The following is a 22,540-nucleotide window of genomic DNA, read 5'->3' as shown; positions in this document are numbered from 1 at the left end:
CCTCCCTATAAGGGCCTCAATCCCCCTCCCCCATCTCACTTACCTGCAGGAGCTGCTCTGCAGGCTGCTTGGTGGACATGTGCATGTACATACATGTGGCACCCCGCCATGCCTGACCACCCTCCTCCCAGCACTACACCAATCTGACCAGCAGTATGAATGAAAGGGACCTGGAGGTAATAATAGACTACAGCATGAACATGAGCCGGCAGTGCAGCCCAGAAAGGCTAACAATACCCTGGCATCAACCGATGCATTCCAGCAAAACCAAAGAAGTGATTCTCCCACTCTACTCAGCACTGGTAAGACCACAGCTGGAGTACTGCATCCAGTTCTGGGCAATACACTTTCACAAGGACATAGTAAAGCTTGAGAGAGTCCAGAGAAGGGCCACCCATATGATCAGAGACTTGCATGGCCAGCCATATGAAGATCTGAGACACTTCAGCCTGAAAAAAATAAGGCTGAGAGGGGACTTGGTAGCAGTTTACCGCTACATTACAGTGTACATCCAGGGCTTGGTGGACAACTGTTCACCAGGGCACCCTTGGGGAAAGCTAGGAGTAATGGTCAGAAACTCCTGGAAGACCATTTCAGGCTCAACATTACGAAAAACTACTTCACAACTAGGGTGTCTAGACTGTGGAATAAGATCCCTCCAGAGGTGGTACAATCACCTACCTTGGAAATCTTCAGGAGGAGACTGGACAGTCCCCTTGCTGGGGTCACCTGACCCCAGTTGTCTTTCCTGCTTGGTGCAGGGGGCTGGACCTAATGATCTTCCAAGTTCCCTTCCAGCTTTACAATTTATGAATCTCCCAGTCCCTCCCAGTCCCTTGCAAGCTGGAACTCTGCCAGCCTGCAGAGGGCTCATTGCAAAACTGCAAAACGCATGGGTTTCTCCACTAAAATGAGAAATCCACATTTTCCTCCAGTAAGGAGGGAAACCTATGTTTTACTCTGTTTTCCTGTGGGAAATGGAAAACCTGGATCCCTAAATATAAGAAACACAGCTGGAAATTAATTAATTGTAGAATTTAACATTCTTTGGATTATTTCCTAAAAAGTCCCAAACAACTTCACTAATCACAGATTTCCTGACAATGGTTTATTAAAGTCATCTTACCATAATCAGTTGCATCAAAGCAGCATTGCTTGGGTCATTTGGATCAAGCTTTGCTTCTGCTGCCCATTTAGCTAGTTTCTTCATGTCAGTTAAACCTGATGCACCAATAGATGCAATGGCATCAATATTTTTCAGAGCACTGAAATGAGAGTTGATATCAGAATGATTTTGATTTGGAAACAGATGCATGTTTTGGTCAGTACAATCTAATGAACATTTAAAACAGTATCTTGGAAAAAATACGTGAACTATTAATTTCACCAGCCCATAAATTTCCATAGTTCACTGAAATAGACTATTTAAATTCATACCAGTAATTAGAAGGTGAGCACGTTTGGGGCATTTTTATGTATGACACAGGGTGTATTTTTATATAAACATCTATAATATAGTTAGGCTCGGCAGGATTCGATCTTTATCAGTAAATGTTGACAAATGTTGATTTCACTTCACACTTGCAGACTGACAAAAACATTCCATCGTTAATAATCTACATTTATAGAAAGAAGACGCAAGAAAAATGGTGGCTAATGGAATCTGCGACGATAGGAAAAGCAGTCCTACAAAACCATGCTGACTGTAGTTTGGACTGCAATTTCCAGAAATCTCAGGGGACTAGGTACAAAGGAAGAAGTAGTAACAAAGCAAACAAGGGACCTATGGTGACTGGAGCCAGGACTGATGGCAGCTCTGCCACTCAGCTGGGGACAGTCCTACAGCAGTTAATGTTTGTCACATCAGACAGTTAAACTGCACTGTAATAGTACACTGTCATTAATAAATTGTCTGTTTCCCATACCCCTAATTTCATGCAATCCTGAATATTTAAATTGATAAAAATAAAAATAAAAAAAATTAAAAATAAATATTGATATCATCAAAAAAATGGAAATAAAAAAATAAAAAATAAAAAAAAATGAAAACGGATTTTTTTGTTAGGTCCATAAAAATGGACCTAGACGAATTGGAGGATTGGGTCAAAAGAAATCTCATGAGGTTCAACAAGGACAAGTGCAAAGTGCTGCACAATCCCATGCACTAGTACAAGCTGGGGGTTGACTGGCTGGGCAGCAGCTCTGCAGAAAAGGTGCAAGGGGTTTACAGTGGACAATAAGCTGGATGTGAGCCAGTAGTGTGCCCTTGTTGCCAGCAAGGCTAATGGGCATATTGGGCTGCATGGCTAGGTGTGCTGCCAGCAGGTCAAGGGAAGTGATTATTCCCCTGTATTCAGCACTGATGACATCACATCTGGGGTACATCAGGTGTCCACTTTTGGGGCCTCCACTACAGAAGGATGTGGACAAATTAGAGAGAGTCCAGCAGAGAGCACGGAAATGATTAGAGGTCTGGGGCACATGACTTGAGGAAAAACTGAGGGAACCAGGCTTATTTAGTCTAGAAAAGGGAAGACTGAGAGGGGATTTAATAGCAGCCTTCAACTACCTGAAGGGAGGTGTTGAAAGAGGATGAAACTAAATTGTTCTCAGTGGTGGCAGATGACAGAACAAGGAGCAATGGTCTGAAGTTGCAGTAAGGAAAGTCAAGTAATATATTAGCAAGAATGTTCTCACTAGGAGGGTAGTAAAACACTGGAACAGGTTACTCAGAGAGGTGGTGGAAGCTCCATCCTTGGAGGTTTTCAAGACCCAGCTAGACAAAGCTTTGACTGGGATGATGTAGCTGGGGATGGTCCTACTTCGAGCACGGGGCTGGACTAGATGACCTCCTAAGGTCCCTTCCAACCCTAATTCTCTATGACTCTATGAGTTCTGCCAAGCCTACATATAATATCTGAGGGTAGAAAGGATGTTTTGTTTAGAAGCAGACAGGAAAATTAACAGCTAAGACAAGGCTGCATTTGTTTTGTTGCAAAATGTATTAGGCATCTGAATTTCCAGACCACTGGTATATGACAGCATTTAGTACTGAAAGGGCCTTATTACACATCACGCCTAGGCTCCTCAAAGTGGTAATCAGTGTTAGTTAGCTTGATTTTACAGAAGTCACATGTTCTCTGACTGTTCTAGACCTAGAATCATAGAAAATTAGGGTTGGAAGGGCCCTCAGAAGGTCATCTAGTCCAACCCCCTGCTCAAAGCAGGACCATCCCCAACTAGATCATTCCAGCCAGGGCTTTGTCAAGCCAGTTCTTAAGAAACTCCAAGAATGGACAGTCTACCACCTCTCTAGGTAACCTGTGTTCCAGTGTTTCACCACCCTCTTAGTGAAAAAGTTTTTCCTAACATCCAACCTAAATCTCCCTTGCTGCAACCTGAGACCATTGTTCTGTGTTTTATCTGCCACCAATAAGAACAACCTAGCTCCATCCTCTTTGGAATAACCCTTCAGCTAGTTAAAGGCTGCTATCAAATCCCCCCTTAGTCTTCTCTTCTGCAGACTACATAAACGCAGCTCTCTCAGCTTCTTCTCATAAGTTATGCACTCCAGCCCCCAAACCATTTTCTTTGTCCTCCACTAGACTCTCTCCACTTTGTCCACATCCTTTCTGGGGGGGAAGGAGGCAAAACTGGACACAGGACTCCAGATGTGGCCTCACCAGTGCCAAATAGAAGGAAATAATTACTTCCCTTGATCTTCTGGCAATGCTCCTACTAATACAGCCCAATAAGATGTTAGCCTTCTTGGCAAAAGAGGGACACTGCTGATTAATATCTATCTTATTGTTCACTGTAACCCAAGTCCTTTTTTTGCAGAGCTGCTGCTTAGCCAGTTAGTCTCAGGCCTGTAATGATGCATGGGATTGTTCTGTCCTAAGTGCAGGACTTTGCAACTGTCTTTGTTGAACCTCATGAGATTTCTTTTGACCCAATCCTCCAATTTGTCTAAGTCACTCTGAATTCTAGCCCTATCCACCAGCATATCCACTAACCCCCCCGCAACTTGGTGTCATCCATGAACTTGCTGAGGGTGCAATACACCCCATTTTCCAGATCGTTAATAAAGATATTAATGAAGAGAGGCTACGGGACCTGAACCTGTTCAGCTCCACAAGAGAAGGCTGAGGTGGGAGCTAGTGGCCTGTTACAAACTAGTCAGAGGGGACCAGCAGGCATTGGGGGAGTCCCTGTTCCCCCAAGCACTACCAGGAGTGACTAGGAATAACGGTCACAAGCTGGCAGAGGGTAGATTTAGGCTACAGATCAGGAGGCGCTACTTCATGGTCAGGGCGGCTAGGATCTGGAACCAACTTCCAAGAGAAGTGGTGGTTCCCACCCTGGGGGTCTTTAAGAGGCGGCTAGATGTACGCTCTTTCCTGCCATGGCAGGGGATCGAACTTGACGATCTGCTCAGGTCCCTTCCAACCCTACTAACTATGAAACTATATTGAACAAAACTGGCTCCAGAACCAATACCAGCTTGATACTGACTGCCAACTAGACGCTGAATCGTTGACTGCTGCCTGTTGAGCCAGCCAGCTTTCTATCCACCTTACGCTCCATTCATCCAACCCATACTTGCTCAGCTTGCTTGCAAGAAAGGTGTGGGAAATGGTATCAAAAACCTTGCTAAAGTCAAGGTATATCACACTGCTTTCCTTGCATTCAGAGAGCCAGTTCCTCATAAAAGAAGGCAATCAGGTTGGTTAGTCATGAGTTGCCCTTGGTGAATCTATGCTGATTGTTCCTGATCACTTTCTTCTCCTCCAGATGCTTAGAAATTGATTTTTTGAGGACCTGCTCCATGATTTTTCTAGGGACTGAGGGAGGCTGACTGGTCTGGATCCTCCTTCTTCCCTTTTTTAAAGATGAATACTATATTTACCCCTTTTCAACTGTCTGGGACCTCCCTCATGAGTTTTCAAAGATAATGGACAGTGGCTCTGCAGTTACATCAACCAACGTCCTCAGCATGCTTGGACGCACAGCATCTGGCCCAATGGACGTGTACACATCCACCTATTTTAAATAGTCCCTAACCTTTTCTTTCAGCACTGAGGGCTGATCACCTCCCCAAACTGTCCTGCCTGGTGCAGTAGTCTGGGAGCTGACCTTGCCTGTGAAAACCAAGGTAAAAAAAAAAAAAGGCATTGAGCACTTCAGCCTTTTCCACATCATCTGTCACTAGGTTGCCTTCCCCATTCAGTAAGGGACTCACACTTTCCCTGACCTCCCTCTTGATGTTAACATACTCGTAGAAACCCTTCTCATTACTCTTCACATCCCTTGCTAGCCGCAACTCCAATTGAGCCTTCCTGATTTCATCCCTGCATGTCTGAGCAATATCCTTATATTCCTCTCTAGTCATCAGTCAAAGCTTCCACTTCCTGTAAGCTTCCTTTTTTTTTTTTTTAATTTAAGCTAGCTCACCGAAGAGTTTTCTGCTAAGCCAAGCTGCTCGCCTGCTATATTTGCTATTCTTTCTGCACATTGGGATAGTTTATTCGTGCACCCTCACTAAAGTTTCTTTAAAATAGAATAATCTCTCCTGGACTCCTTTCCCACTCAGACTGACCTCCCAAGGGAACCTGCCCATCAGTTGTCTTAGGAAGAAGTCAAATGCAACCTGCCCCTGACAAGCAGGGGCCTGGAGGACTGAAAGGTAAGAATACCCACCCCTCTCCTCCCTTTCCCTGCATCTCCCCCAACCAGGACTTCCTTCCTGCCACTCAGGGCACCCCCTTGTCTTCCACCCCCATCCCTGGGGCTCCCCCCTGGCTCTCAGGGTCCCTACCTACCTCCTGGCCCTAGTGGTTCACCTCTGCCCCCCCATGTCCCCTGGGTCACTTGTGGCTGCCAGCACTGTCCCAGAGGATCAAGCAAGAAAGGGGAAACTGCTTGCCTGACCACTACCATTGCTGAGCTGTAGCTGTTCTCCCAGCTGAGCCCAGCCCAGAGAGTCGCAGCAGCTGCAGCGGCTGGGCATGTCAGTTCCCCTTCTCAGCCTGTGCCCCAGAACAGCATCAGCAGCCAGGTAGTAGTGGGGGGACAGTAGTGGGGGTTGAGCAGGGACCTGAGGTGCTGCAGGACAGCAGCCCTGATCTGAGGTGCTGGGGGGAGGCAATAGGCCCAATCTGGGGCAGTGGGCCCAATCCAGGACAGTGGTGGGGGATGACAGGCCCGATCCAAGCTGGCAGGGGAAGTGGGGGTGTGACTGGAGGAGTGTAACCTAGAAAGTGGCCACATGTTAGTCTAGTCTAATACAAGCAGGGTAACAGATCACACACGTAAACCTGCCCTGGAGTAGAATAACTTTAAGATGCCTCAAGTGTGCTTAAAACTAGTTTCACATCTTAAAGTGTGGACAATCCCAGTGGTAACAGCTTCCTGAACTGCCTAAAATGAATGTGTAACTATGCCCAAAGAGACAGTCCCCCTTACACTGTAGACTTTACCACATACGCTACTGACAGTTTTTTATCCTGAGCAAATTTAGACTGCATGCTGAAGTCAGTGATTAAGAATGCTTTGCAATCTAATAACTATATACTGATGTGGTTATTATTTATGGGGCCCTGTCTCTCTCAAAGCCATAGCATCTTGTATCAAATTTTTACATGAGTTTACGTTTGCCTGGAGTAAGGTAAGTGCTTAACTAAATGAGGAAGACTGCTTTAAAAATCCCACAACTATGTACCAAGGAGACTACTGTGTGCAAAGTCCGGCTCCTCTTACAACTGTACCATATTATGTAAAGATTTTAATTTTAATACGTTTGTAATTAAGCTTTTAAATTGAATACATTTTATTTCTGGAATGGTATGTTTTTACTGTTGCACAGAAGATCTATTTAAGGAGTTTCTTCTAGCACTATCAGAAGTTACACATCTGTATAGGAATCATCATTCTACACAGAAGGCATTAAGGTAAAAACCGGGTCTGGTATTCTTTGGCAGCAGAATCAAGACCAATATTCACAGCATTCAGGGTGACACCATTTGAAAGAGCAATATGATATCTCGACTCCCCTGCTGGCTTATATACTCAAAAAAAGTTACGATAGGCCAACATTAAATGGAAGTCTCAACAGTAACCAACCACTGACTAGACAGCTACGTAACAATATCACCTCATTACTAGTAGTAGTCTCTGCCAGCCAGGTTTGGGGCACCCATGCAGGGCAGCAATGGGAACATAAGAACTGCAATTTACTGGGCATAAGTCTATCTTGCCCACTATCCTGTGTCTCACAGTGGCAGAGAGGATGCTGAAAAAAAAGAGTTAACTGGGTATGACTAGGTGTTTTTCCCGTTCCTCTTTCACTTGCAGCCTCCAGCATTTGAGGTCTAGGACAGGGGTGCTCTACCCCATAGGCCATATCTGGCCAGTAGTCATGGCATCTGGCCTGTGGGGCTCTTCAGAAGTCAAGATATTGGGTGGAGGTGGAGGAAGAGAGGCAATTAATACAGTCACCCTGCCCCCACTGCAACATTTCTAAGTCCTGCATGGCCAGGTCATGGCCAGGCCACTTCCCCTCTCTGCTGCACAGCCAGATCAGGCCCGGGCTACAGCCCCTCTTCCCTGCATGGCCTCCTTTCCCCACATGTCTGGGCTGGGCCAGGGCCAGGGCCAGAGCCACACACCCTCCCTCCATGCAGTCAGATCAGGCCCCATTGTGCCCAGTCCATGTACCAGGGGGCCAGACCCAGCCTGCAGATGGACCTTGAACCACCCATTTTGGGCCCATGGGGTGAAAACGTTTGGCACCACTGGTGTAGAAAGTCCTGATTCAGAGGCTGTACCTCTAACTCCCTTGCTCAATAGATACTTATGCTCCTTTCCTCCAAGAATTTACCCAATGGGGCCTTTATGAATCTGGCTAAACTGTCAGCTTCCACAACATCTAGTGACAATAAGATCCACATTTTAATTACATGTGGTGTGAAAAAGAATGTGGGTTAGTTTCAACTTACTACCTACCAGTGTCGTTTTATGACCCCCAAGTTGTTATATTTGGCACCTGGATAAAGGCACCCTGCTACATGCTGCTACAAGTGTCAGGCATTTTTCTTAAGCCTTTGTCAAAGACATTGGGTGTTGGCTAAAGCCAAGGCTGGGGATTTTGACTGGGGTGCACCAGTGCTCCTGCTGGGACTCAAAACCAGAGGCTCCTCGCTAGAGAGTCTTGCCTCTCCGCTCAGGGTCAGACCAATAACCAATCTGGGGTCAGGAAGGAATTTTACCCTATGGCCAGATTGGTATGAACTGTGAGGGTTTTTGTCTGCCTCTGTATTGGAGGGCATGGCCCTTTTTCCTGGGATCTCCTGAGTGTATTAATAACCTTTACAGAAGCAGGATGCCATCCACCGTGATCCCCTGCTTTCCCGGTACAAGGTTAGGGTGTTATCTTGTGTTGTGTCAGGGTTGACTATGTAGTTTTACTAAGAGGTTAATTCATGGATTTGTATGAGATAGTTTGGGCAGGATGGTGGATTAGATGACCTCTGGAGGTCCCTTCCAGCCCTACTTCTCTATGATAGTAAATAATAAATCCCTATTTAATTTCTTTTCACCATTTAGTATTTTGTAAGCCCCTATCATGCCTCCCCAAGCATCTCCTTCTAAAATGAATAGACCTAGCCTCTTTAGTCTCTCCTCTTCTAAAAGCCTCTCTATACTACTAATCAGGGGTGGATACATAAAGAGGCATGATACTTTCTACTCTGTTTATAATTCCCTTCTTAATCTTTTTCCTGTGTGGTAACAGCTAATGTAGAGCCTGTCACAGTGTAGGTACAGTTTGGGATATCTGTACCCATGTGCTTCACTTGACCCTTACCTACAATGAATTTCATCTGTCATTTAGTTGCCCGTTCACTCACTAGCACCAGATCCTTCTGTAGTTCCTCACAGTCCACCTTGGTCTTTACCAGTTTGAATAATTTTATGTCATCTTCAAATCTGGCCAGCTCACTACTCGTCCCTTTTTCCAGATCATTTATGAGTATGTTAAATAGCACTGGTCCCAATACAGGGAAGCCACTTACACTTGTAGCATCCACAATAAAAGTGTAGGCAAACAGGACTTCAGTCAGTATAGCACTTTTCAAGCACTGTGTTCACTGTACTAAGAACACTGCTGCAGAAGAGTCCAGGAGGGAAAGAGATTATGTAAATGAATCTCTAACCCTTCCATTCCACCACTCAGGATCTTCTAAACTCAAACCAGGGCTGCTTGTTCACATGATGGGGGTTTAGTTTTCCTAAACTGAAACAGTTCTGCTTCCTACCTCAGCACAGCCTGCCCATGGCCAGAGAGCAAGCTGCAGCTCCCGAGCTTCAGGGGACCTGGTCCTTCCCTCCGTGGCAGCAGTGCCCCCTGGAGCCACCAGGGCAGGGTACTGGCAAGCCAGGTGCTGGCTCTGAGCTGAGGCAGCCTCCACCAGAAAAGCAAAAGAAAACAGTAGGCCCCTTGCTGTTTAAGACAAGGTCCCCCACCATTTAACATGGGGGGGAAAAACCCTCGTCTTAGAATCACATCTGAGGGCAGTGGAGGTGGGGCAGCCAGCTGTTGTGGTTCCAGCTTAAGCCCCTACCTGGGGTCAGGGCCATAGCTGCAGCTACTGCCTGCCTGCCTGCCTCCCTTTGCTGTCTCTGCACCCTGCTTTCTCCATCATCTCCCCCCCACACACACAGTCTCTGCTTCCCCATCTGCCCCTCTCCCTGCTCTGGGCCAGAAGACTCTGTGAATGCTGCAACCTGGGGCACTGGGCAAAGCTCAAGCCCAGCTCTGCATGAGCAGCATGTAGCCCATATGGCTTCTCTGAGGGGCTAGGCTGGGGCTGTGGTCAGTTCCCCAAGCTAGAACAGGGATGAAGTCTGCCAGCATGGAGCAAAAGCTAGAGGAGAGGGAGAGACAGAAGCTGGGAGAAAGGGGTGACTTGAGGCTGGGGGGGGCAGGGGGTAGGCAGAGAGCAAGCACAAGCAGGGGGTAAGCTGCTGACCACCCTACAACACCTGCATCCCCATTGCCTGCCCTCCCGCAGCAGTGGGAGGGACGGACTAAAAAGGGCCTTCCTATAATTAGATTCTACATATGGAAAATTATAATAAATGTATCAATTTTCTATGTATATAATCTCATTATAAGGTGGTTGTCTTAAATTCAAAGTTGTCTTAGATCTGAGTAAATACGGTATTACTTGAATATAAAAGCCACTTGTTCTTTCCTCAATACATTTAAGCACCAAAATACAAATCTATAAGGTCTCTCAACAACTCATTGCTCAATATTACCTTGGAATTCCCACATTCTGCTGAGATACTGGAGGAATTAAAGGTATGCCATTTTCTCCAATAGCCCAGGAAATGCTATTGGACACTTTGCCAGAGGTCATTAGAGTAATTTTATTACTACCGTCAGCTTCAAATGAGAATGGCACACCTACAAGAAGAACACAAAGAACATATAATGATCCTTCCTTTATGTTTCAGGACAGCAATACCCTACCGGTATTAAACATTAATTTAGTATTTGTGAAAAGAATGCATATGTTAACACTAATCACTACCAATATTGCTGTTAAAGAAATAATTATTTTCCTAATTCTTAATTTCTTCATCCATCAGCATAAATGCTTTTTTTCCCCCTAAGGAGTAATGAAAAAGGAAGGAAAGCTTAAAAAGTCCATCCTGACAGAACCATGATGTGCATATTTCCATACATCCAAGTTTTACAGTGACCCCTTGTCCTCCCACTCCCCTCTCTTCAACACTCACTTCTTTCACCTTATGTTGAATTGCTTTCTCTTTCTGCTCTTTTGCCCTACCTTAGTTACTGCAATTTACATGAGTCACTCATTTTACAACTTTTTTTGCCCTTGTTCAGCTTTTTGTACTACTATTTTTTGTTTATCTTCATGTTCTTACTTTATTTGACTTAAGATTGTAAACTCCTTGGGGCAGTACTTTTTGTTAATCTCTGAAGAATCTTTAAAGCATCATAGAAATTTACAGTACTATATAAACTTTTATTAAACCAATAAATAATAATAATGATGATGGAGCCCAAAGTGCTGGGACTCTATAAGCCAACCAAGAAAGAAGCTATTAAAATTTAATGTTGTTAAAAGTCAAGACAAGTAATAAAAAAAGTGTTTTAGAATATGTAAGCAAAACAACTAGTACATGAATATATTTACAGGGCCATAACATCAGCTGCTGCAATTCATTAAAATCAGTGGAGCTACACTGATTAATACCATCTGTTTATTTCCTATAGTCAAAGCTTTTGAGAGGGCCATATTTTTAAATACTGAAAAGTAACTAGACTAAAAAGAGCTCCCCTGAAATTTTAAACTATGTAATAAAAATGTATTTTATTACAGAAAAACTAGAAGTACTTTAAAAAAAGTATGTGGAAAAAATATCCCATTACATATTTAGCTAATAATGTGAACTGGGGCTGTTTTACATCATTCATTTTCAGAGGTTCTATGCCAGAGATAAGGGGAACATCCTTAACAGAAAGAAATATATTTTATGTACTTGGTTAAAAAGTAATGCAGTGGGATGAATCTTAGGACAAAACAGTCTAATAATGAATTACTCAGAGTAAGTAATAACTCATACCACTCCCAACTCCTTCATGGTCCAACATCACACGCTGGTTGCTGCTAAACTCGATTTCCTCTACAGGAGCTCTACCAGTGAGAACTGTAGTCTCAGGAATGGGTATAAACACTTCTGCTACCACGTTAGGGCTGCTGAGCCCTACTGTTTCATATATCTGAAGTAAACAGAGACATAAAAGGTAACATCCTACATTCAGTTCTTGGTAATATACCTTGTATATCTGAATCCACAATGATCCAGAATTTAAGATGATCCCCAATAATTAGATTGTGTATATGTTATAGGGCCAGGAGGGGGCCATGCTCCATACCCCAGGCTGGAGCAGGACAGAACATGCCAAGGTGGGGGAGGTGGGGAGGAGCTTGAGGCTACAGTGAGAAGGGGTAGGGGATGCACAGGTAGGGGGGAGGAAAGCGGGGGGCAGGCAGCAGCTACAGCTCCACCCCAAACTCAGGGTCGGGACCAAAGCTGGATCCAGAGTAACTGCTTGTCCCCTGCCATGCTGCATTCAGTTCTAAGACAAGGGGTTTCCCCCTCCCCTCCCCACCCCCACATGCAAAATGGGGGAGGTGGGGGGCAGGCTTGTCTTAGAATTGAGTAAATAGGGTAAATAAATCAGAGGCTGTTCAGAGAAAAGCAGTTACTATGATTACGAGATGAAGAAACTGACCAGTAAGACAAGGTTTAAATAATTATATGCATACAGCTTTTAAAACAATAGCTACTTAGTAGACATAACTGTTGGAGTTTCCAGGAGGAGTTTTAGCTCATTATGAACCAAATTTCCTGTTGGGGATTTTGGCTGATGCTTAGTGTCTTCTCCACAGCCTGGTAAGATTGATGGAAGTTAGGGCAAAAACAGGCCTTCAGTGGAAATCACCTATGAACTGTGGCTTTGTAGCTGCAATCAAGATATGAACTCTGGCCTCATAGACACTTCGCAATATACAACTGCTGACCAATGCGGTGGTGAAAGACCACTCTGTCCCAAGGGAAACTAGTGGAGGAACTGTACTTTACAATACTCAACCCCTACTGGAGCTATCAGGCTGAATGCAGACTCAGGCCTTTGGACAGTGGTATCCTGCCTTTCCCAGAGTGCCTGGCTAGCTCCATAGATGGGATGAATAAAAGACAGGGGTATGGCCCTGTTTCCTTCTAGTGCCAAATGGGGTGGGCTCAGTTTCTTCACTTCATTAAGAATAGGAATTACAACTATTCTGCAGGATGCTGGGTGTTACATATAAAAAGGGAAAGAAGGAAGCCATATTGTATACCTCTTGGTGAACCACCACAGGACACAGACTGGATGAAAAACTATGCATTGTGCACTCGTTGAAATATGATTTTAGTGGTACTTTGTTAAAATATATATTTTAGCATCTGTTTCATTACATTATTTAATCATTCTTTTTTCTGAATGAACAAACCAGTTTTCAGGTAGATGCAAAAACAATGCTTCCTTTAACTACAGTTAACTTCATCAAAAATGCTTGACTCCTCATGAATTTAGGTACCTAACGATGCTGAATTCTTTCAAATTAATGGTAGTTTTACCATTTATTCATTCATTGATTCATATCCCAGCCTATCCAGAAGCTCAGATACTTCTGAGCTTTACTACTCCATCCAGGAAGACCATAGACAATGTGCAGATGCTTCCCTGCCTGACAAAGGGTGATTGTACCCAAGAGCTTGCAAAGAAGACTTTTTTCAACTGTTTGAGTTAATTTGTGACATAGGACACAGCTTCTCTAAAAAGAAAAAGTGTATTCCACTAATCCAATAAACCATACATTTGTGACTGTTTTTAATTCGCCTTTGAAGCCTATCATCCATCCAGAAACTATTGATTTTAAGTGTAGTTTTAAGGCGTTTCAATTTTTTTTCTCAGTTTGCCTATTAATATAGTCCACAAAAAACAGACCAAGAGATATGGGACACATCTTCGCTAAATGATGCCAAAAATGCAGAGGGCAACATTGTATATTTGTCAAGTACAGCCAAAGTGGAGGGAAGAATTCAAGCACTTAAGAGCCAAAGCAGAGGTTTCCGTGATCTTTGAAGTGTTACTATAAACAATACAGAGTAGAAGCAAATAATATACAATGACACGATAAATATTAAAAAGACCAAGCTAATTATGTAGTGCAGGACTTATAAAAGGATTGCTGTCTACCTGAAGCTTCAAACTCTCTGGCAAATTGAATATTTGTAAATTGAAAATCTGTCCGAAGTGAACTCGGAAGTCTGAGCTTATTTGCCGGGTGACAGTCCTTGAGACTTCTTTAGTGTTGAAAAGGACTTTTATAAATACTGAACGTTTCTTTACATCTTCTCGTCGTGAAACTTCTGCCCTGTGAACATGACAAAATAAATTTGGTAATAGTCTTCAGATACCTGAAGGATGAATACAAAGAAGAAAACGAAAGACTACTTCTTTTGACCACCGGCCACAGAACAAAGAGCAGTGGCCCTCTATTTCAATAAGGGACATTTAATTTGGATAGTAGAAAGTGCTTTCTGACAGTGATTAAGCACTGGAACAGGCTACTCAGAGAGCATGTGGAAACACCATCTTTGGAGATCTTTAAGGGCAATTAAGACAAACACTTGGCTGGGATGGTTTAGAAAAAGATGATATCCTGCCTGAGCATGGGGGTTGAATTAGATGACCTTCTGAGATCTATTCCAAATACAGTATTCTATGTTTTTATAATATTTCAGCAATAGAATCTGTATACACAAAAGTTTTACCCCTTTGGTTTTTAATAAGAGGAATATACAGGAAGTGATTGTTTGTGGACAAGCAAGTATATGAAAGAGGGTACCATCTGTGAAAATCTATTGGCCACAAAGTTCATTTAGGACTGAGGAGATGCATTAAGAACACTATTTAAAACAGTACTGGGTTTACAGTACTGGCAGGTGCAGAGCTGCCCAGTTTCTGCCCTTGGTTTGTTTTTCTGTCCCCACCAACATCCACAAATCCCACATACAACCATAATTCTAGATTTTGGTACAAACAGAAAAGTAAGGGGGAGGAATAGGTGAAAACATAATCAGAGATTTGACTCTCTGTAGACTGCCTCTGCACTTCACATGGGATGGTGTGCCCTGAGAGCTACAACAGCCCATGAGTGGTTGAAGTGAATGCATTCAGATGTAGGTTGTTCTTTAACCTTGAATCAGGAGACAGCTCCTGTCCTGATTAACCTCTAGATACCTTGCCCAAAAGCTTGACCAAAGTAGTCTTGCAGAGGGAAGTAGAGGGGATAACAGTTCTACCTATACAGTTATACCACATATATAAAGGGTCTACCTAAAATTGCAGGGGGATTTACCAATTTCATGGTCATTTTGCTGTGGCCCCACCCTTTGGTGCTGATTTGCAGAAAGACATCAGGGAGAGGATGGATGAGGGGGCAGAAGCCATTTTGTCTGCTGCCCTCGTGCTGCCCCGCCAGCTGGTGCCTTCCCCTCCTGGCGGCAAGGACCGCTGGCTACAACTGGGAAGCCAGCATATTGGGCATTTTTACATGTGATCGTGACATAGCGCAAAGCACTTTTAATTAGCATGCCATGCTAATTACAAGCACCCACACATCACATGTATTAGTGGTGTAGTGAGCTCCGTGCTGAGAGAGTGGCAGCAGTGCGTTCTGAACTAAAGCACATTGAACATGTTTTAGTTAAAAGCACACTGCCACCATTTTCTCAGCATGAATGTGCACTGTGCTGCTGATATGCAAGGCTGCCAGAGCACATCAATCTAGTCTGCTCCTACATACTGGATTTCCAGTGTACCAGAGCAGGCTCCCCACATGTATGCAAGTGCCCTTTATTTTTATTAAAGATTATTTTTGTTGTTGATTTTGCAGATTTCTCAGATTTTGCAGAAAATCTGTGAAACTGCAAATTAAGTAAGTCCTTACACATATATTATTATGACTCAGAGTTCAAATGACTATGGCCTGCAGCCTCACCATAGGATCTGTGCAGTTTTCATGCTACTCCCTTGGCCTCTCTCAGACACGTATTTTCACTCCTATAAAAACCTGTCACAGAATTTGACCGCATGGTACACAGAGGGCTGTGACGTTCCCATGTGTGGCTTCTCCATTTTGCACCTGTAACAGTAGTACTGTTTTGTCTCCTTGGCCACAAAGAAGCCCCAGCAGATGCAACCACATGAGCATGCAGATGCAGTATGCAGTGCTGCACATACAGGTATGTGTAAAAATAATCCACGCCAAAAAAGAGTGGGTTGGCATATGTGATGGCAGCATGTGCCTTCTGAAACCAGAGCCTGGCCAACCAGAGCCACACTCTGGCTGCCAGCCAGTGCTGGATGCCACAGTCTGGCTGCCAGCCATCTCCCTGATGCTGGATCACCAGGGCTCCAGCCCCTGGAGGCCCCCAGGCCCCCAGGTAAGGTTGCTGGGGCCAGCCCAGGTACTGGCCCCAGCCTCCCCTACCTCACCCAGGGCAACATGCAGAGCCACAGCATGCATGCACAGTGGTTCCCCAGGACAAGTAGCAGCAGCACCACTCTGACACTATTCATCCCCAGGGAAATGCACTTTCCTCATTGCGGGGAGATGCCCAAGGACCCTGACCATTCTTTAAACATAAGTACGATACAAGATGTAAATTATAAACTTAATTGAACTGTATCAATTTTTAAGAAACAAGGTCCCAATCACCATGAGAAACAGTGTTCAGTGCATATTTCTACAGTTGAATGCATTAACAATGAAACATAAATATTAAAAGTGAAAACAATAGAAAATTGGGATAACATACAAATGATAAAATAAAATAACAAGTTATAACATACTAATAAAAGGGTTGGTTTTGAGCAGCCTTACCGAGGACACAGCTCATTTGGGGTTACGTTTCCTGTCAGGCTCAACTCAGGGATCAAGAGAGGCTCTCCAGGTTTCCTCCTGATGGTGACAGCTTTTTCTCTAACTTGCTGTTCGACATCCACCCTGTCAACCAGTTTAGGAGGCACAGGTTTTACAGGCTCCTCACCAAGCTCAGAGTCCTCTGCCATTACTGCTTCTTCTTCATCTTGATAATGTTTTTTCTTGTTTTTCTTGTTTTTCTGAACATAGAAAATTAACATTCTACTTGAAACCATTTTAATAAAAGCATACACTAAAACTTAGGTAATCTGACTGATATGTCTTCCTTATATGTTTCAAATTGTTAGTCACATAGGATAACATAAAGAGAAGCAAAGCTTTCTTATTCAGGAATCTTATTCCACAGGCTTTGAAATAGTGATCCTCGCTATTCATGTACCTAAACAAGAGACCTTGCTTCCACACACCAGATAATTTACCTGAAAAAATCTAAACTTCACATTTATTCTATTTTATCTTTTTAACATGAGCCCCACATTCACATTCTCTCTATTATGGGTGATGAATGATTTCCAAGACCACACCTGGCTCTTCAAATAAGTAATAGGTCAAGACTGTGATGATTATTATTACAATTAATCCATCTAGCATACAGGAAATAAAGCTCATATTACTAACACCACAAGCTCTAAGTAGGTCATTAAGCCAACATTTTTTTCTACTTTAAAGGGGATCATTATTATTGACCATCATGTACATAATATGCTGTGCTTCAGTTCTCTTTTCTCTTCCCCTAATAATGTAATGTGTTTATATTTTTGACCTTTTAGTCTTACTGACCAAACCAGGGCTCCAATATTCCTGTTGTTATTAGAAACAGGTAAACTTAGGAACAAACAGAAGAAAACTGGCACTGTAAAATTTTTATCTGATTGGTAGACTACTACACCAGGCAGCACCATGTACCTCTATTGTTCTAATAAAATAGTGTTATCACTGCAGATCAGTTAACTGATCTCATGAACCCCTCTTAGGATTACTGTTTTAGCAGAATGGTTAAGGAACATGATAGTTTCATTGAAATTTTTGTTTTATATTCCTATAAATTAATTCAATTAATGCTATGATTCATACATATTTAAAATCAAATGGCAAAAGTAAGATGATGTAGTCTAAACTTTTATATAAACAGACTATAGAATTTCTCACCCTGATTTCTGCAACTTGCCAAACAACTTGTGTAACTGTTATTGCTAACTAACATCCTAACCTTTTGGGCTTCACTTTCACTCTGCTCCCCACTTTCAGTCATCAATTTTCTCTTTAACCTACTCCATTCCCTTTTCCCTTCTTATTCTATTTTGTTCCCCAAATGACCTAAATATTTTTTTAAACTACAACAGGTGCTAGCAAAAGTCAAATAACTATTTGCTCATAGAAGAAAATGCTTTGCTGAGGAATTAAGTATTTTGTTCACCTGCATCTGACTGCAAAAAGGCAAGGATTTACATGGTTGAGAACTATAGATTCTCTTATAATCTAAACTTCAAACATGTGTAGTCATTCCTGAAGCTAGGTGCAGCTCTTGTTAACTTCTACATGCATTCAAATGCTACTACTGATACAGCGATGATTTCCACTTCTCTACATCTGACCTGTGGCTCCTTCTTCTTCTTCACTGTAACAAATTACAGTACTTTCCTCACATAACACAAACCTTGTTCCCCAAAAGCAGCCTCCCCCCAAACTGGCATGAGTGTTATAATCAGGGAAGTTCCTTTCTTCACTGGAAAAGAAGCAAGCCTATGCACACTGTGCATGCTACACATATAAGAGACATCCTATACCATTTTGTTCACTGCTCATAAGAAATACATTCTTTTTAACGCCTGTTGGGACATGAAAAATGCCCACAATCACAGAGATCTGAACTTAAAACACAGAAGAACATTTTTTGATCTGATTTAATGGAAGAGTTGAACTGCTGAAATGCAAGCAAATGAGCCTGAAAATCAACACCAGGCAAAACAATCTACTCTAGCAATACAAAATAAACTTCTCAGGCCATATCTATCCTACCAGGGAAGGGGACGGGAGAGGGCCCTGCTGCTTTACCTGGCAGCTGTAAGGTTGGTGGACTGCTGGTATAGACAGGTCCTCCAGCAGGAGTTCCTCTTCTACTAGATCTAAACCAGCTCCCAACACAACAGGAGCACTGCTGGCAGAAGCTCCATCCACCCCACCCGAAATCCTGGCAGAGATGTACTAGGTACAGGGGACATAGACAATCCTTCACTTACAGTAGTTTCAAAAGGGGAGGGAGGAACACTACTCTAGATCACCTGCCCTCCATTAGGTTGTAGTAGTTAACGCATTTTCTCAGGGTCTTGTTACACATTAATTTAGGTGGTTCCTGGAGCTCTTAACACCTGGATTGTCCACACATTAACACCTGAAACTGGTTTCAGGTGGCTTAAAAGTTATGCCATTACAGGGCAAGTTGATCTCTGATACCCAGCTTGTGTTTCATTAACGTGTAGCCACTTCTCACAGATGAGCTGCCCAAGGCATCCTCCAGCATCCCAGGATGCAGTGTCCTCTTCCTCACCCTCCTGTTCTGCGTGGACAACTTTCCACCCTCTGAAGTCTAAGTCTAAGTCTACTGCTCAGGGAAGGGATTCTGGCACCAAGTGAACTCCCCTTCCTGCCTCCAGGGATATGTCCTTCCCACTCCAAGCGTGCAACCCTATGCAAACAGGCTGCAGAGCATATTCTAGCTATCTAGGTTCCAGGGCAGAGATGGGTCTAGGAATGGGGTCTAGGGAGATGATGGGGGGAACAAAGTAGGAAGTCAGATCAGGTCTCTAGGAGCTGAGGCTTCCTTCCTAGGGCAGGGACAGTAGCTCCCTCAAAAATTGTTTTCCCTCACTGCTCCCACCCACCCCAGGGAGCATGACCAGCACTCCCAATCCCAAATCCGAGTTTATGAAAACAGAAGACCATCTTTAATTTACTTCCTCTTTATTTTTTATTGTATCCTTCAATGGCTGACTTCCCTCATATCACTATCCATCCCCTATTCCCATTTCCTTTCCACCTCCCATTTGATTACCCACCACCATTCCATTAACTCTCTGCCTTCCAGCTTCATGTTCCTACTTCCTCCCCACCACCAACCCATCTTTCACACATCCTCACCTACAGCAGGAATAGAAGCCTGACCTAGCTCACCAGCTCTCTAGTGGCAATTCACAGCTATAGCACTTAGTCTGGCCTCAGTTCGCCAGCCCTCTAGTGCAGGGGTGGGCAAAATATGGCCCACAGACCGCATCTGGCCCACAAGGCCATTCTATCCGGCTTGTGGGGCCCTTAAAACATTTTAAAATTAATATTAATCTGCCTCTGGCTCCTGTAAAAATGACAGCAGCCAAGGGCAGTAGGGCTCAAGGGAAGCCATGGCAGGCCCCTGAAACAGTAGGGCCCACCTGGCCCCACCCCACCCCCAGCCGGAAGCCCCTAACAAACAGAGGCTTCTGGCCTGGGACCATGAGGATGCTTGTGCCAGAGCAGGAAATTCAGGTAAGAACGGGGGGCTGGATGAGGGCAGGGGAGGACCTCAGGCGATCACCCCAGTCCTCGGAGCTGGGCCAGCTCCTGCTGGGTCTTGTGGGCAGCTGGGAGCAAGTGGGCATGCAAGTCAGCAACAGCTGGAATCCTTTCACTCAAACAGGTGAGTGCAGGGTCAGGGCTGTGCGCGCTGGTCCCTGCCTAACTGCAGGGCTGCGGCGGAGGGGCTGGGAGTGAGCAGGTGCACGGAAGCCACTGCCGGTGTCCTGGGGCTGCTCCCCTCTCTCCCTGCTGACAGAGCCCAGCCAGCTGTGCCCTGGGCTCCTGCCACCCTGCTCTAGACCCCGCTGGTGCTGGACCCAGGGCACCGCTTGGATGTTGCTGGCTCCCAGCCCCACCACCCGTGCCCCATGGTACAGGCGGGGACCAGTGTGCGCTCACCCATTTGGGAGAAAGGATGGGGCCTCAGACTGCCTAGGAGGGTACCTGCCTCCCTGGCTGCCTGGCGGCCATGGAGACTTGCATCAGACCCATGGCCATGTTTGCATTCTGGCAGCTCCTGCCACTGCCAGGAAGCCAGGGGCCTTGGGGGAAGGACCTGTCTGGCTCTGGGGTGTGCCCAGGGCTACTGGGGGTGGCAAGAGCCAGCAGGGTTGTTGCCCATGGCATGGTCAGTGCTGGGAGGTGGTGCAGAACTTGCATCACACACCCGAAGCTTAGGGCAGCAATGGGCCAGCTCCCCCCCCACAGGCAGCCCCAGCAGGAGCTGCCACCCCAGAGGGAAGGTCCGACCCTGCCTGCTCCGCAGGAGCCTGGCGGCCCACTGCCAGTTCATTCTCCGGCCCCTAGATGGGCAGCGAGTCTTTGACAGGAGCCAGACCAGAGCTGTGGCCGCTTTTCCACTCTGGAAGCTCCTGAGGCTGCAAGGAGCCTGGGGGCCCCAGGGAAGCTCCTGGCCAGCCCCTGGGGCAGCATGTGCCGCCTCCTGAGACTGCTGGGGGTGGCATGACCTGGCAGGGACCCTGCCTGGGGCACGGGAAGCCCAGGGAGGCCGCAGGAGATTCCGGAGCAGAAAAGTGGTCATGAACCCAATCCAGCTCCTGAAGCAGCCACACTGTTCATCCTGAGGCTGGGAGGCAAGCTGCTTGCAGGCCGCTGGACCCCTGAAGAGCAGGAGGGAGAGCTGGGGCTCTACCCCAGGGCAGCAGCACCCACTGGGGCACCAGTGGGGAGTGTAGGCAGGTTGTTGCTGTCCCAAGCCTCAGGTGCAGGATGTAACTTCCGTGCTGCCTCCCTGTGCTTCCCATGCCCTGGGTTGCATCCCTGACGAGTCATGCTGCCTACAGTGGCCTTGGGTGCCCCCCCATGATGCCCCCCAGGATGGCCAAGAGCTTCTCCAGGACCCCTGGGCTCCTGGAAGCTGCAGGAGCTTCTGAAGCAGAAGAGCAGCCGCAGCTCCACTCCAGCTCCTAGCACTGCCTCCCTGCCTGTCCTGGGGCAAGGGGGTGAGCTGGGCCCTGTGGGGCGGGGGGGCCAGAGCTTCCTCCCAGGGTGGCAGAACCCACCGGAGCCACCCGTGAGGGAGGGCAGCTGGGTCATTGCTGCCTCAAGCCTCAGGCACAGGATGTAACTTATGCATTACCTCCCTGCACTTCCCACACCCTGGGCTGCATCCCCAGCAGCTCCAGGGGCTCCTCGTGCTACCCCCCGGGCCTGAAAGACCCTTCTTCAGCTGCCCCCAGCCTTATGGCAGCACCAGGAACTGCCAGAGTGCAAATGTGGCCACAAGGCTTGATGCAGCAAGGGCCTGGCTGGCTCCCCCCACAGCTGACCCCAGGGTGCGGTGCCACACCAGGGGGAAAGGCCCAGGCCCCCCTGCACACCAGGGGCCTGGAGGCCCACTGGCAGCTTGTCCCCCCGTCCCCAGGACAGGCAGGGAGGCTCCACCATGAGCAGAATTAGGCCTGCGGGTGTTTTTGCACTCTGGAGGCTCCTGCAGCTGCCAGGAACCAAGGGGCTGTCTGGGAAGGGTCTGGCTGGCTTGGGAAACAGCACAGGGGTGCAGCTGAGGCCAGTACAAGCCAGAGAGGACCAGCACAGGGCAGTGGAAGCCTGGGGAGGCTCCCCCAAAGTTGGATCTGAGCAGCTGCAGCAGTATGCTTGGGCTCTGGGCTATTGCAGAGTGGGGGCGGGTGCAGGGCGTTCCCATGCACCCCTCACATCCTCACCCTCAAAACCTTTCTGCAAACCCCACAGCCACACCCTCCTCCACACACAATAACACATCACACAAATACCACACACATACACATCCACAGCTCCCCAAAAACCCCACATCCACCCACCCATACCCCCCACACACTGTACAAGAGTAAAACTGCATTTTGAGCCAGTATGCAATCACTTCTACATACAAAAGCACAAACACACACATATCAGGATAA

At 45.9% G+C, this 22,540-nt stretch overlaps 1 protein-coding gene across 4 annotated transcripts in view; it reads right to left on the bottom strand.

The window, feature by feature from the left end:
* The window catches only part of CC2D2A (coiled-coil and C2 domain containing 2A), a 112,828-nt gene that overhangs the window by 44,534 nt on the left and 45,754 nt on the right, over nt 1-22,540 (bottom strand). For all 4 annotated transcript variants that reach the window (XM_019553089.1, XM_019553092.1, XM_019553090.1 and 1 more), the window contains 5 exons: nt 16,530-16,768; nt 13,838-14,015; nt 11,656-11,812; nt 10,321-10,468; nt 1,127-1,265 (listed from right to left, as the gene is read on the bottom strand). In XM_019553089.1, the coding sequence (XP_019408634.1) occupies nt 1,127-1,265; nt 10,321-10,468; nt 11,656-11,812; nt 13,838-14,015; nt 16,530-16,768 (861 nt within the window). The remainder of the gene's footprint in view (nt 1-1,126; nt 1,266-10,320; nt 10,469-11,655; nt 11,813-13,837; nt 14,016-16,529; nt 16,769-22,540) is intronic.

This window comes from Crocodylus porosus, unplaced genomic scaffold, assembly GCF_001723895.1.
Source record: "Crocodylus porosus isolate Cpor-Errol unplaced genomic scaffold, CroPor_comp1, whole genome shotgun sequence".
Taxonomy (NCBI): Eukaryota; Metazoa; Chordata; order Crocodylia; family Crocodylidae; genus Crocodylus; species Crocodylus porosus.
Note: the sequence above shows the minus strand (reverse complement) of the source record. Positions and strands in the feature narration are given on the sequence as shown.